Source organism: Cebus imitator, unplaced genomic scaffold (genome assembly GCF_001604975.1).
Source record: "Cebus imitator isolate Cc_AM_T3 unplaced genomic scaffold, Cebus_imitator-1.0 Scaffold74, whole genome shotgun sequence".
In the NCBI taxonomy this organism is placed as follows: domain Eukaryota; kingdom Metazoa; phylum Chordata; class Mammalia; order Primates; family Cebidae; genus Cebus; species Cebus imitator.
The window spans coordinates 5,752,320-5,768,459 of NW_016107389.1; the positions used below are offsets into that span (position 1 = coordinate 5,752,320).

The 16,140-nt window shown below is 35.3% G+C and overlaps 1 protein-coding gene and 1 pseudogene across 1 annotated transcript in view; both read right to left on the reverse strand.

Annotated features, from left to right (window-relative positions):
* Positions 1–595: 595 nt before the first annotated feature.
* ADAM10 (ADAM metallopeptidase domain 10) overlaps positions 596–16,140 on the reverse strand; it is a 172,728-nt gene continuing 157,183 nt past the window's right edge. The window contains exons 12-16 of the mRNA XM_017531893.2: positions 15,833–16,016; positions 15,033–15,141; positions 14,325–14,545; positions 3,555–3,681; positions 596–1,626 (exon numbers count right to left, since the gene is read on the reverse strand). Of these exons, the coding sequence (XP_017387382.1) occupies positions 1,532–1,626; positions 3,555–3,681; positions 14,325–14,545; positions 15,033–15,141; positions 15,833–16,016 (736 nt within the window). The 3' untranslated portion in view covers positions 596–1,531. The remainder of the gene's footprint in view (positions 1,627–3,554; positions 3,682–14,324; positions 14,546–15,032; positions 15,142–15,832; positions 16,017–16,140) is intronic.
* LOC119471799 lies at positions 4,199–4,289 on the reverse strand (annotated as a pseudogene).

The following is a 16,140-nucleotide window of genomic DNA, read 5'->3' on the forward strand; positions in this document are numbered from 1 at the left end:
AAAGCTATATCTTCTATAGTGACTTCTAGTTCAAACACTAGTCTCCTATCAGTAATTACTTACTTGATGTCTCAACAAGACACACATCTCAAAACAAAAAAAGCCAAAACAGAAATCTTTTCAACTTTCTCTAAATTTGTCTCCTATGTGAAGTCAGGAAAATCATAGCTTTACTTCTAATTGAAGTGACATAGTTGGAAAACAGAAACAATAAATGTCACAAGCTTAAATTTTTATAATGCCCCTTCCATTTCCTGCATAGCAACAAGCCTGTTAATACAATAAATGTTTTTGCTTTCTCTTTCTTTACAATGCCAATTATTTACACCTGTTTCAAAAATAAATTTGGACTGGGACATTGTGCTGTTTCACCTTCAATGCTGTTAAAAATTTTAGGGAAAAAAATGTCAGAAGGCCTATCTACAATCTTAACTACTACTTGAGCAAAATACTCATCTTTAGTGGTTTACCAATGATCAATGATGATATGCTGAAAAAACTGTTCAAATATTTTGATAAAGACACAACTTTTCTGTATCAGACAGAAAATATAATTAGCATACTTCAGAAATATGGAAAATACAAATAAGTAGGCTACAAATAAAAAGAATCATTTCATTGACATAATTTCTATCAAAGCATGAATAAAATTTCACCTACCAAGTCAAAAATGGAATTTAATTAGAAAGTTTAAAATATGTAAGCAGAAACCAGACATTTACATAATGAACTCTGACGTAGTATGCTGCTATATCCAGTTTGCACGACACTTAACTGTGTTCTTCAGCATAGTCACCTGTGCCCATAGCAGCCATGTGATAAAGAAAAAATAAGTATCAAAACCAACTCCATTATAAGAAAAAGGTAAATTGATTTTCATTTCAAAACTGCCTGTGTAAAGCATTACAGAATCCTGGACCATTGAATACCACCATTCTCTGTTATCCTGAGTATGTCAATTAAACAGTAATTTTTCATTAAGAGCGGAAAAATTTTATAATACAAAGAAACATCCATATTGCAATTTCTGTTTACAATTGCACACAGAAGTACAGTGTACGTAAGAAATACATGTCTGCATATAACAAGGTATGTACATTGGCAAGTGATGTCTCCAATGTTGAGGTGGTCGAGCCTCCTAGCCTTGATTGGCAGTTGAAAAAAATATATATATTTCAATTTGTGGTAAAAGTTTATCGAGAGCCAAGTTTGCCTGCAAGTGAAGAAAATGCAGCAACGAAGAACAGGGAACACGGGGCACATAATAATATTCTAAGACTTTGTGCCATTAGGTTAAAAATATTTGTTCATAAGAAAATTGGGTTCCTTTTCCACCTCCCAACCCCAAATTGCAATTTTCAGGCTTTAAAATTTAAGTAATTCCACCTGGTCTGAGGACATGATCTCTTGCCATTTTTTCTTCATGTTTACTTGTGAGGGTTTAGTTTGGAGATGATGACTTAATAGGTTTCTCTTTGGAGTGAAGTTTTCCCATTGTAGGCACTAGGAAGAACCAAGGCAAAAGCTGCAGTTAACGTCTCATGTGTCCCATTTGATAACTCTCTCGGGGCCTCTGCCGCTGGGGTTGCTGAATGGGCTGTGGAGGTCTCCTCCTCTTTAAAGTGCCTGTGAGCCGCAAACAAAAGCAAAACAGATTTACTGATCATGAGCTTTGTAATCTTTAAAAACAAAGCTGCTGCTTCAATAAGAAAGGTTTTAGTTCAATGCTGTTCAATAACATGGGCCACCAATGTAATTTAAAATCTTCAGATAGGCATAACAAAAAAGGTTTAAAAAAGTGAAAATAATATTTTAAATTTTATTTAAATTAACATAGCCCAAGTATCATTTCAATATGTAATCAATATAAAAAATTACTAACAAAATATTTTTATACTAAGTCTTCAAAGTCTGGTATATATTTTAATTAAAACAGCACATTTCAATGGAAACTAGCAACACTTCAGTGCTCAGCAGCCACAAATATTAGATTAATTTAGATTAATATCACAGATTCTGTGGACAGAATCCATGAGGAATTACTAAGTGTCTTTGAACAAATGCCTTAACCTGAGATTCAGACACCTAGACTGTAAAACAGGGATGATAATTAATTTATATAGTCTGTTGTAAAGATTATATAATTCATATAAAAATGTTTAACACTTTTTCTGAGGGTTCAATAAATGACAGCTAGTTTTCTTAGTTTTTAAAGGTGCTATTTACTCAAAATGAAATCAATATATATATAAAATGCTTTACTGAATGAGAACACAATTAATAATATTATCTAAAAAGTGTCATTTGGCCCTTAGAAATCCCTTAAATACTAATGTAAGTTCCAGAATGCTAACATTGTGAATTTAAGAAAAGCAATGATATAAAAATCAAATTTCCTGCAATTCTCACTAAGATACTGTCCTAGCATGACTACTGGCTGTATTGCCCCAGACAGGTAAATGCAGGTGAACTGAGGGAAAACAGAAAAAAAGTTTAAGAAACCTAGTTTTGAACTACTTTGTATAGGGTAGTGGATTTGCCTGAGGCAAGACACTTCATGAGAAGTCTGAGAGCTGTAGGAGAGGGAACTGCTGTCATTTACCTCTGGCTCTCCCCTGAGACAATGTCTGTCCCCACACCTGTGGAGAATAGCCACAAATACCTTGGAGAGGGGGAGGTATAAATAGAGGGAACTAAATAATACGAAGGGTTTATTTCCTATCCTATTCTCCTCCCAATGCCCACAGCTAATCTAAAGAGGGTCCTTCCTCATGTTATGTCTCCCTGAGAGGTAAAGGGTGGAGACAAGAACTAAAGAGTTGTTTTCAGGGATGAAGAATACTTGACTGTGCTTATTTGATGAATGAATCCTCTACCCTAAGACTCTCCCACAGACTGGGATCTGTATTTCCCCATAAGCATCACTCTGGTGGAAAATGAGTTTATGTACCAGAAAATATTTCAAGAGCACAAACACTAAAAATAATAAGAGAGGCGGGTGCAGTGCACGCGCCTGTGGTCCCAGCTACTTGGCAGGCTCAGGTGGGGAGGACCTTTTGAGCTCAGGATTGAATCCAGCCTGGGTAACATAGTGAGAGAAAGAGAAAAAAAAAAAGAAAGAAAAAGAAAAAAGGGAAGGGAGGGAGGAAGGGAACGTGGAAGGGAAGGAAGGGGGAAGGAAGGACAACAATATGAGAAGCACAACTATTAGAATAGCAAGATCAATAATTTTAAAGTAGTTTAACTACCATAATCACAGCAAGGGAATATATTAGAATAAGAAGAAAAAAAAAAAGAAAACAGCAAAAATTAAAATTTCCAGTTTTAAATATTTTCAGACACTTGGACAAATTAGAATTAATTTAGCAATCACTGACCACACTGGATTGACAAAAAGCACACAAATATCAACTAAATTATTCATCCAATAATCCCATTCTTAGGGAGAAAGTACTAAAACATTAATTACTTAAGACTCATTTATAATTCAATTCTACCTGCTAAACAAAGAATTCTGAGTTACATAACTACGTATCTTGCTCAAATACACTTACCTGGAAGTGGTTTAGGAGGAGGCAACTTTGGATTACTACTTGGAGTATGAACACTGCATATCTTAATAAATCCAGCCATTAGCATGATCAGAGCAATTCCCATAAGTAATACTGCCCACCAATGAGCCTAGAAATAAACAGATTTTTTCCACTGAAAAAAATCTACAAAATATTTTAGAATATTTTTAACAGTATATAAAACATAGAATAGAAAAACAGTATATAAAACAGAAGAGAATAGTAGTATATAAACATAGAATAGAATATTATAATTTTTAAAGAGCATTTGTTGGTTAGGAGTTGTATACATATATTAGATATCCTTCATATATATTATTAATATGTTTAAATTTTAAAAAGTTTATGAAGTGGTTAGTCTAGTTAAAATAAATCAAATAAATAAATAAATAAATAAAAGTTTAAAGGAGAAAATGAAAATCACCCAGAATTTCAACTCCTACAGGAAGCTACTCAATCTGATTTTCTTTTCAGTCTCTTTTCTGTATGTAACAACATCTGTCATACACATGAACACAAATATTAAACTGGGGTCATCTTGCATATAGTTACATTGTATTTCCCCATGTTATTAAATATTTTCTTGTTTAAATATTTCCTTTATCCCCCCCTTACGCTTTTTACCCCCTCAAATGGGGGGGAACAAGGTTTGAGGGAGGCCCATGTCACATATGACTGTGAAAACCCAATCATCACACTTATGAACTACAAAAGGATCTCCTCTTATACTTGTACAGAAGTTTTGTTTGCTTTTATACTTCCCATGGCTTAGCATGTAACTTGCTTTAAATTCTACTAATGAATAGATTTAAAAATTATTCTATAATCTATATTGCTTTCTAATTACCAAAGTTAAGACTGAAATTCTATCTTTTGAGACCCCCTTTTCCTCTTTCATTTCATTTGGAACTGAAACTCAGACTACTGTTATGAGATTAATTTTTACACACATATAGTTTTCATTACATTATATATAATATCTTTATTTTCATTCCTTAGTGTATAGGTTAACCATCTTTTTAAATATGAAAAGTGGAAGAAGATATATATTTTAGCAGCAGGCAAAGTTTATCCAGTCTTAGAAGAAACCAAAACTTCACTTTTAACTTGACCTATATTAAACAAATCAATTAGTCAAGTTAAAAAAACCTTCAAAAATTACTAATAAATTTATAGAAAAATTACTGTGTCTAGTCTTAAATTCTATTTGACAATTCCAAATGTTCAAACTCTGTTTTAAGACCACATGTACTAATAAACATCATACAAAATATTTAAAATTTTAAAACTGAACCTTCACATTTATTTAACACCGACTGCTGTAATACATACATAGTTAATACTAAATGTTTCCAGCAAAACTACCATTTAAGAAGATTTTTATGACTTAGAGACTTATAACAAACTGGGTACCACTTCTACATTGTTTACTTTTTCCAGCAGTATTTATGTAATTAAATAATGCTAATTTTAGCATTAATGAAAGTAATGCTAAAATTAAAAGGCACATTCTACACTGTTTACTTTTTCTAGCAGTGTTTATATAATTAAGGTAATACTAATTTTAGCACCAATGAAAATAATGCTAAAATTAAAAGGCATGTTGTGGCAAAATTTCCCAAGCCACTTTCTCTGTGTGCACATAAAGACTTTCCTGCTTTCCAAAAATTTGTTTTATTTTGAAATAGTCTCAAACTTAAAGAAAGTCGCCAGTACAATTCAAAAACCTTTTAAGAATCTGTGGTGGGGCACAGTGGTTCCCAGCACTTTGGGAGGCCAAGGCGGGTGGATCACCTGAGTTCAGGAGTTTGAGACCAGCCTGGCCAACATAGTGAAACCCCGTCCATACAAAAATACAAAAAATACAAAAAGTAGCCAGACATGATGGCAGGTGCCTGTAATCCCAGCTACTCGGGAGGCTGATGGAGGGGAATTGCGTGAATCTGGGAAGCAGAAGTTGCAGTGAAACAAGATGGCACCACTGCATTCCGGCCTGGGCGACATGGTGAGACTCTATCCCCCCCACCCACCAAAGAAAAAAAAAAACTTTTAGAAAATCTGGAAGCACCTTAGAGTAAGGTGCTAGCATCATGCTGATACTCCTGAACATTTTAGCTTATAATTTCTACAACATAAGGGTGGTTTCCTAGGTAACAAGACAATCATCAAAATCAGGAAATCAGAGCTGGTGTATTACTAACATTTAATCCTCAGACCCCATTCAGGTTTTGCCATTTGTACCAATATAATCCAGTGCAGAATCCTGTATTATATTTAGCCACCATGTTTCTTCAGTCTCCTCTGATTTGGAAAATTTCCAGTCTTTCTTTGGCTTTTATGATCTTGATACTTTTAAAGATTACAGGGCAATTATTTTGTATGGGAATGTTCTTCAATTTGGGTTTCTCTGGTGTTTCTTTGTGATCAAATTCAGGTCATACATCTTTGGTAAAAATAACACAGATGCTGGGTTCTCACTGCATCCTATCAGGTGACACATGATTTTGATTTCATTACTGCTAATGTTAACTTGATCACTGGATTAAGGTGTTATCTGCCAAACTTTACCACGATTCTTGTTTCTCTTTTGTAGACAATATTTCGTAGGGATGTACTATGAAAGTATGTAAATATCCTGTTCTTCATCAAACTTTCAATGTATTCATTTATTTATTCCCTCATGGTTTCCTATTTTATATATATAATCAATTACTGACATTATTTTGTTTTTTGGACATGTCCTCATTATTCTTTAAGCACTTTCTTACTTTCTGTACCAACAAGAAGTTCCTGATTTATCTCATTCTTTCCCAACCCCAGCCTTGGAATCAGCCATTTCTCCAAAAAGATCTGGTTTCTTTTAGTCCTATCCCTCCTACATAGACACCTTCCTCATTCCATTTGCACTCTTGACATCCCATGTCATTCACTCCCCCACAGAGGTGCACTTCTCACCCTGCTCGGGCTCTGAAACCCCACACTGGTAGTCTTCTCCATCCCACACCTTCCAAACCTGGTCAGGTTCCAATACTCTGTGCCACTACAGCTCCCCAAATTTGGTGTGGATGCCTACCTTCCTTGGACTCACCTAATGGCTTTAGGAATTAACTGTTTCATAAAAGGAGAGGAAACAAAAAAGGGAAAGAGATCTACACATACATACATATGTATGTAAAATACAAACACATGTATTCAATTTTCAAAGCAAATTTAGAATGATTTATACTTAAGTGTCATTTCTCAGGCTTATTTAATTCTCAGATTAGATCTCTGTGCAGCAGAGTCCCACAAACACCTTCCTTTTCATTTTTATTCTTCAATCTGTAAAAAGTTTATCACAGTTGTTCCTCACATTGCTTGTTATGGCAGAGACTGCAAACTCAAATGCTTTCATGGCAGGTAAGATGTAACACAATTTGACCTTACTGCTTAAAGATCTGATTTTTGAAGAGAAGTAATATATCTGAATTTTTATTTAAAATCTGTTTTTAGATGCTGGCAAACTTGTAAGAAATTTCTTAAAACAGTGTGTAGAATATACAAAACATGCTGATGGGACTGAATCTGGCTTAGAAATTAAAACTTTACAATCTACTTTTTAAAAGCCACTTCTTGAGACGGCCAGATACCTTAAATTTTTATTTTGTGGTCTATAAAAGTCATGTGCAGACTTATGCTTTCCTTGTTAGTCTTTAGAATGATGTTCCCATTCATGTATTGCATATGTTTTCCAGACTCCTATTAGTTTTTGTTTTTATTCATCCTCAAATAATTGACCTGCTATTTACTGCAAGACAGTGTAGAAGGCTACCCTCAGTCTGTGAAAGCAGTACAGGACCATTTGAGTAATGCAGAAAGTTTAGCATCCCTGGGCCCCATCCATCAAATGCCAGCTGAGTCCTGTCAGTTCCTCTGATAGTCACTGTACATTTTCAAAACACCTGTTGGGGAAGCAGTAACACCTCTAATGTGAGCCAATCCATGAGTGCAAAGGGTTGAGTGCTTTCCTCCTAGCTTTCTCAGGTTGATGGGCAGGTTATGTTACAGGAGATACACTTCTATTCCTAACATTCATTATCATCTTGAACATATTTCCTTCCTTCATCTTTAATTTTTATGAAAACATGGCCATCGGTGTTATGGCTACCTAAAATATGGAACTGACCATGTCACTCCTTTATGTCAAACCCCTCTTCAAATGCTTCCCACCAAAGATTTCCAAGATAGACCATTACGTAGGATAGAGGGAAAAAAAGCAAAAGCAAAAACTTGAGTACATGATAAAGTACAGCAAAGTGTGTATGATTCCATTTTTTTAAAAATTATGTATCTTTAAGAGTGATATAGAGTTTCTGAAGAATACACAAGAAATCCATCCTGCAAAGATTAGGGGTCCAGGGTTAAAAAAAAAAAAAAAAAAGCCTACTTTCTAATGTATTACTCCGTCAATTAAAAAAAGAATAATCAAAGTTTTCAAAAGAAAAGAACTAGAAAAAAAGTTTGTTTTGGAAAATTCACAGTTCTGTGACTTTTTCACATGCTCTGTCCCCATAAAATATTTCTGTACTCTCTACTTCTACTAGTTCTTAAGAACTTAGCTCAGCCAGGTACAGTGGCTCACGTCTGTAATCCTAGCACTGTGGGAGGCTAAGGAAAGCAGATCACCTGAGGTCAGGAGCTCAAGACCAGCCTGGCCGACATGGTGAAACCCCGCCTCTACTTAAATATAAAAAATAGCTGAGCATGATGGTGGGTGCCTGTAATCGCAGCTACTCAGTAGGCATTGAGATGGGAGAATCGCTTGAACCTGGGGGACAATAGTTGCAGTGAGCCAAGATCGTGCCACTGCACTCCAGCCTAAGCGGCTGAGCAAAACTCCGTCTCAAGAACAAAAAGAAAAACAAAAACCACCTTTGCTCTGGCACTACCTCCTTAAAGGCTTCCCCTAATATGTTCTCCTAGTTTCTGTGAAAACACGATACAGACTGAAAATATGTTTCTCTGGCCTGTTTTCTCTATCCCAAACTGACCTGTGAGCTCCCTGAACTTATATCCTACTACCTCAGTACCTAGCCAACAAAACAAATACCTGTTGAACTAGTTATTACAGGTAAGTCATTATTTAAGTACTGACCTTGACTCATAACTAACAGCTCATTTATTATTTCTAGATTGCCTAACACATACAAATAATGTGACAAGGCTATTACAGTAGAGATAGGACAGTAAAACTGGTTTTGATTCATTTAATGATAATCTTTTTAGTACCCACACACTCTTTTTTTTGTTGTTCTTTTAAGAGATAGGGTCTTGTTCTGTCACCCAGGCTGGAATGCAGTGGTGCCATCATGGCTCACTGCAGCCTTGTCCTCCTGGGCTCTGGCGATCCTCCTGAGTAGCTGGGACTACAGGCGTATGCCACACTACCCTGCGACTTCATTTATATATTTATTTGTATACACAGGGTCTTGCTAGGTTGTCCAGGTTGGTCCTCGACTGCTGGTCTCCAATGATTCTCCCTCCTCAACCTCCCAAAGTGCTAAGATTAAAAGTGTAAGCTACTGTAACTGGCCTATAGATTTAAATAAAGCGCCATGCAAGTATGCACTATGGCAGTAAGAAAGGCAGACTGGAGACAGCACACCCAGATTTAATAGGGTTAAAAGTGTATAAAACAAAGGTAAGAAGAACCTAGTCCCAGCGCAGATCAACACATATATAATATGGCACTCAAGCCCTTGAGAACTTCCAGTTCCTTCTAGCACAATGTTCCTGGCTTTCTTCTAAATTTTTTCAGGTAACTGTGTATCTTAGAAGCCCAATGTTTGAGATGTTTTAGTGGCAGTGATAGTAGCTTTTATGAATTTAGTGTGTGAGGAAATGGAACATGGCAATGGATGTAAGACAGCAAGAAAAACTAAACAAAACAATGCTGTATCTGAGAATATTAATAAGTATGGCCACCTTTGAGAGTTTTTATTTTTAAAAGAGAATGAATTAAATGCTAAGGTGCATGCTTTCTCCTTTAAATATACTATAAAATCAGGGGAAGGAATACTAACTAGGCTAGTAAATGTAAAATATGCGTTTCCCCTCAAAAGAAAAGATAAAATTGTCCACCTGTTAGTCTGAAAGAAGGGAGAGCTGTCACTCATTCAGTGAACATTTACTGAGTATAAACTGTGTGTCAGGGTCTTCTATGTCAGAGACAAGGGTGTTTTGCAAAACTTCAGGGACAAAGAGAAGACATCACTCTCAGCAAATGCACTCTGAACTTCCCATGGGCCACAGGACCATGTGGAGCCCACAGCTCCTTGTCATGATACTGATTATGTCATCCCTATGGAGGCAGAAAGTTTCCTTTCATTTTGTCAGAAGATATTATACTATAATCTAGACTTTGACTATATATTCCTTCTGTCCTTCAAACTCCCACCAGCAGCAGCAGCAGCAGCAGCAGCAGCAGCAGCAACAATCTGCCAAGCAGAAAGCAACTTGCTACCAAACTTTTGGTTACTTTAAGCTCAGCCTGGACAAGTAGGATAAAACACCACTAAAAGAAACCTGAAAACATTCCAGTTTCAAAGTTAAGGTAATATACACAATTTTCACTGTTTTCCATATAAATTATTACATTTGAGAAATCTGCTTCCGTCCTCTAGCAAATGTAAACTGTCCCCTCACTATATGCTAAAAACCCTGTGATAATATTACACCTTTGTTATTAAAGTTTTGTAAATGCTATGCGATCCATGTGGTCTGTTCCACAAAGCCAACGAAGGACTCTAGAGATCCACAACCACCTTACATTTTCAACATATCAGGATGACAAAATGGAAAAGTTCTGTTACAAGTCTTTTTAAAAAGGAGTCATCGTACTGCAGAGACTGAAAAAAATGGCAGACAAACTTTTAAGCATACACCATCACCTACTGACTCAGTGGGTCTGGAATGGAACCTAAGAATTTGCATTTCTGTGATGTTCCCAGGTGATGCCGATGCTGCCCGTCAAGGGAATGCACTTTGAGAAAACTGCTCTTGATCAGGGTTGGCAAATATTTCCCATAAAAGCCCAGATAAACACTTTAGGTTTTGTGGAGCCATATAGTCACTTTTGCAGCTAATCAAAGTGCAAAAGCAGCCATAGACAATGTGCAAACAAATGGGTGTGAGACCACATTCCAATAAAATGTTATTTATAAATACTGAAATTTGAATTTCATATTATTTTTTAAAGAACGATATTCTGAGGCCGGGTGCGGTGGCTCACGCCTGTAATCACAGCACTTTGGGAGGCCGAGGTGGGTGAATCACAAGGTCAGGAATTCGAAGCCATCCTGGCCAACATGGTAAAACCCATCTCTACCAAAAATACAACAATTAGCTGGGTGTGGTGGCGCGTGCCTGTAATCTCAGCTACTCAGGAGGCTGAGGCATTAGAATTACTCGAACCCAGGAGGTGGAGTTTGCAGTGGGCTGAGATCACACTACTGCACTCCAGCCTGGCGACAGAGTGAGGCTCCGTCTCAAACAAACAAAAATAAGAATGTCATTTTGATAATTTTTAAAATTTTCTCATCATTTAAAAATATAAAAACCGTTCTTAGCTTCTGAGCCATACAGAAATAGGCAGGGGCTGGATTTCGCCCACAGGCCATACTTTGCCAACGCCTGTTCTAGATGAGTGGTTTCTAACCCTGGCTCTTCATGGGAATTAACTGGTGAGTTTTAAAAGGCCCAGATACTTAAACCCAAGAGATTCTGATTTAATTAGTCCAAACCCAAGGGTGATTCTGGACTACAACCAGGATTGAGAACTACTGGCATTAATCAATATTTTCCCAAATTACATCTAAGGAGGATATTTAGGACTTAGTCTTTTCATGATAAAAATTTCTGGGAAAATGAGGTTTAAAAGATTTATTTATTGCAGGACATCTCACAATCTTCTCACAAATCTCCAAGAAAGGGCTACAATATGGAGCAGTGTTTTCCAGATTCATTTGAACATCAAAGTCCTAGAACATCTAATGGAACTAGTGTTCTGTTAAGCATTTGGGACACAGTGCTCTAAATCCTTCATTCATAAAGAATAGCAGATACTTAATATTTAGATGCATAAAATTATAGCAAAATATGAGAGCAGAAATTAATTTTAAAATGAGAAAATGATTCTTGATAAACTAGCAATAAAAAAATACAAACTCCTGATAAATCTGAACAAATTAAAAAGAAAAAATCCACAAAATATCAGGCAATAATTTTTAAAGGGAGGGGAAACACAATAAATTTGAAAAAAGGTGAAGGTAAAAGATGGTTTTCTACAATGTCAAACCTAACATGAAAGTTACAGAAAATCAGAACACATCAACTACAGAAGAAAATGGAAAAGAATCAATGCCATCAACCCTTAATTAAAGAAAGAGATGCTGAAACAAGGTCTCAAAAGATTGATGAATGCTCTTAAACTTTTCAAGAGCTAGATGACTCTTTGATAAATCCAAAGGATGTTCATCATTATCTCCTGACCAGACACACAGTAGCCACTCAGCAAATACAGTGAATGTATTTGAAAAAATCAAAGCGTAGTTGTCAACACAGAAAAGAACGTATCATTTCCATGGTCCAGCAGCAGTAGCTGAAGTTCTAAATTGTGAAGGTTCTTCCTACTCTACCCTGCATGAGGAGAAAAGCTGCCACAGTGTACCACAGAAAGAAGACAAAAGGCCAGCAGGCACCACTGGAAAGGAAAATAATGAAACTAACAACTCACTTCTTTCACAGCTTCTTACACCAGAGCATCCTGATCATCTGTATTACTAGCTGGAAGGGCACTTCCCTGACATGATAAAGTGAACTACGCACATAAGCAAATGAGACAAGTAGCTTGTAAAGAAGTGGATGTTTATTATCTTATTGCTTGATGTGGTTAATGCCCAAGCCTAGTGGTACTCTGAAAACATTATGAGCATGCTATTCGAAAGAACTGGCATATGACTGTCAACAATGATATAAAATAAATGCACGTTCTATTCCACACACACTTAAAGTTAATGTCTATAAACTTGAAAGTGTCTGATTAATTAGTTCCAGAGCACAAGAAAAGACTTCATGTTGCCAATTGATTATGAAGCATTTCACTAATCCTCACATCTAAAATATGGGGAGAAAAGGTTAAAAAAAAAAAACAACTTAAAAGATCATATCTATTCTATATTTTTAAAGTGAAAATAAATGAGCTTTTGAATTTCTAAATAATTTAATGAGTCAAAATTAGAGATAATAAAGTGAAAAAATACTATATTTAGATGATATGACTTAGTACGCCCAAAATCTAAAATATCTAGCACAATATCTACTCAGCAGAATGTAATTCTGAGATCCCCTTTCCTTTTCTGTATACGCTGTCCTCTATAGTAGATAAGTATACTAAATTTCAACTTTTCTTATTAGAGATAATCAGAAAAAAAAAATAGTTGAGTTGAAAATAAAGAAGGGCCATGAAAGGTAAGCTGCTTGAAGTCACAGAATTGATAAATGCCAAAAAGATTACTTGAATCCTACATGATTCTCAAACCTGTGCTCTTTCCATGGTACCAGATGAGAACTTCAGCTTAACAGGTATTTACTAGAACTTACTAAGCAACAAGCATAGGAATTAAAAAAAGAGTAACATGTTTTAAGGAAACCTAAGTTAAGTTAACTGCTTAAGTATTTAGCTGGAAACCTAGGTAGATATCCTAAATCCAATTTCAACAATCCTTGTACTACATGATCATTACATACCTAAAAACCACATACTCTAACGTGTCCTAGAAACAGCAAATATCATTTTAATGCGGGAGGTAACTATAAAACTTTAACTCTAGAATGTTATTAGAAGAATACCAAAAAAAGGCTGACCTCCCACACAAATAACATCTTTCGTGCTTTACAGCATACATAGTCCCGAAAACACACACACACACACACACACACACACACAAACACACGTATGTTAAACGTAATTTGAGAAAGGGGAATCTGAGTTCTAAATCAATTTCCAAAGCAAACTACATTCAGTTCAATTATAGCACAATCTCAAATAGATCATTTGCAAGTTTCCTATAGATATTTTAATGTAATTACTTTTAAAACATGAACACTTAAATTGAGATAGTCATTCTTGGAAATCTTTTAAGAAAATATCAGGTAATTCAGTGTTCGTACAACTTGGAGAAATGTGGGCTTAAAAATAAGCATTCAGTGGATTGCTGTTGGATGAACATCGATAATCATTAGTAGATCTACCTGTGTATCTGATCTTACTCTGTTCAACATTTCCTATTATAAACAAGATGAAGACCCAGAGATTATATTGAAAGATCAGGAAAAATCGCCAATTAGTCCATGATTTGGGCAAATAAGTTTTTTGAAAATGAAATTAAATAAAAATTCTAAGCCCCATGAAAATGCTCTAATAATATACACTGAAAGAAGTAACACATCCAGGAGACGAACTAAGGAGCACAGAAAAACAGAATGACTGCCATCACCTACTAAGCAGTCTATGAATGATACACATGATTCTGATCACTTCAGAAGAAAATAATAACTGGGGATACTGGAACTTTCAAAATCTTCACATAAAGTAATTCTAATATAAATAGTTAAGAAGTTGTTTTCTCATAACATTGATGACTTCTGGCCAAGTAAAATTAAGATCAAACTGCTTTAAGTTAAGGTTTCTTTGTAAATAAAAACCATACTTACCACAATCCATTCAGCAATGTTTTCATAGAGCTCTGGACTAAAAATTGCTTTCTTAAGCCTAGCTAGAGGACCATCAGCATCTACTAATCTGCACCGCATGAAAACATCACAGTAACCTCTAAAATCATTGCAAGGGGATCCAGGTTGCAGGGTGATGGTTCGACCACTGAAGTGCTTGCTCCACTGCACAGACCCTGTACTGGCACAAGTTGATGGGTCCACTGGAAAAGAAATGCCAAATATAAGCTGAAGATCAGATTCAAATATAAGTTGAAGATCAGATTTCTAGTTGGGGAAATACAAAGGGGAAAAAAACTGTCTGAAATCATTACTATAACATGTTATATTGACCTTTTCTAGTTAGCCTGGATAACACCATTAGTAATTCACGTTAAATGTTACAAAGTAAACAAGCAACTAGCAAGTCTTGATTTAGTGTCCACAATGACTTTAAAACCTTCTAACAGTGTTTAAATAAATTACTGCTGTAAAGCAGGCAATGTTTTGTCTAGTTTATCATTTTTAAAACATTGTAGAGACCCTAATAAGAGAGACACAGTGCTCTGTTACATCTGTAATTTCCTCAAGAGGACAGATTTAACTGGAAACTATCTGGCCAAACTATAGGTCAAAGTTTAACACTTAAAATTTAGGAGAAAATAATAGTTTGAGGCAGATTTTATACTCTTGTATTTTTAAAAGCCTTACTTTTCTTCATACAGCATACATGGCATAATTCTTTATCATCTTTGCCATCAGAACTGGCACAGGTACACTCCTCTAAGCCATATTTCTCACAGATAGAACCTGCACATTGCTAGAAGAAAAATAAAAGACAAATTATTTAATCCCTATACAGTCAAACCTATTGTTTACAGCAATAGACAGGCATGTGTAAGTTTCCAATGTAAAAATATTTAAATGGAAATAAAAGTGAAAAACAAACACAGATGAGTATCAGAACTGTATTGCATACATTTGAAAACATTTGAAAAACAGTAAATGCAAGCAACATATTAAATCTTGTAAAGCAATGACAACTTTAGAAAATGAAATAAAAGCAGAGAAAGAGATGAGATCAATTTTATGTTGGTTATTATGGTTTAATTTTAAGAAAAATTAAATTTTCTTCACATAGAGCAAAGTGATACTCAGCCAAAAAAGCTTTAAAGGTTTCATATTCAGAGAAGATGACCAGAAGAGTTATTTTATTTAGGCTACTGAAATATTTTATAAAACTTAAATATTACAGACCAATCACACGCCGAGCAGCACAACTATGTTTCTCTAGATAGTATCAACCACATATACATGAAAATATGAAACACAAGTTAGTAGCTAATTGAATGCCACATAATATATTCATGTTTTTGTGGGGGAATAGATAGGGATATTACTTAAACAGAGACCAAGATTAATTACTTTATGTAGCTTTAAGCATCAGTAATTATTCTGAAAAACAAGTTTTCTAAAATAAAATTTAAAAACATATAAAGTTAAATGCTTACCCCATTAATGCACACTTGTGTATGCCTATTACAGTCTGTGAAGTTTGGTTTAGGGTCAGATGCTGGGCAGAGAGCTGTGAAGCCATTACATATTCCTTCCCTTGCACAGTCTGAATCATCCCGACATTTCTCAGACTTTGACTTAAATGCACAGTATGCAGTACAACAAGGACCTTGACTTGGACTAGAAGAAACATTAACTGATTAAACAAAGTAAATCACTAGTTACTTCCTTAATCATCTCCTTTTTTGTTTGTTTGTTTGCAACTTCTGGCAACTAGTTACTTCCTTTTTTTTTTTTTTTTTTT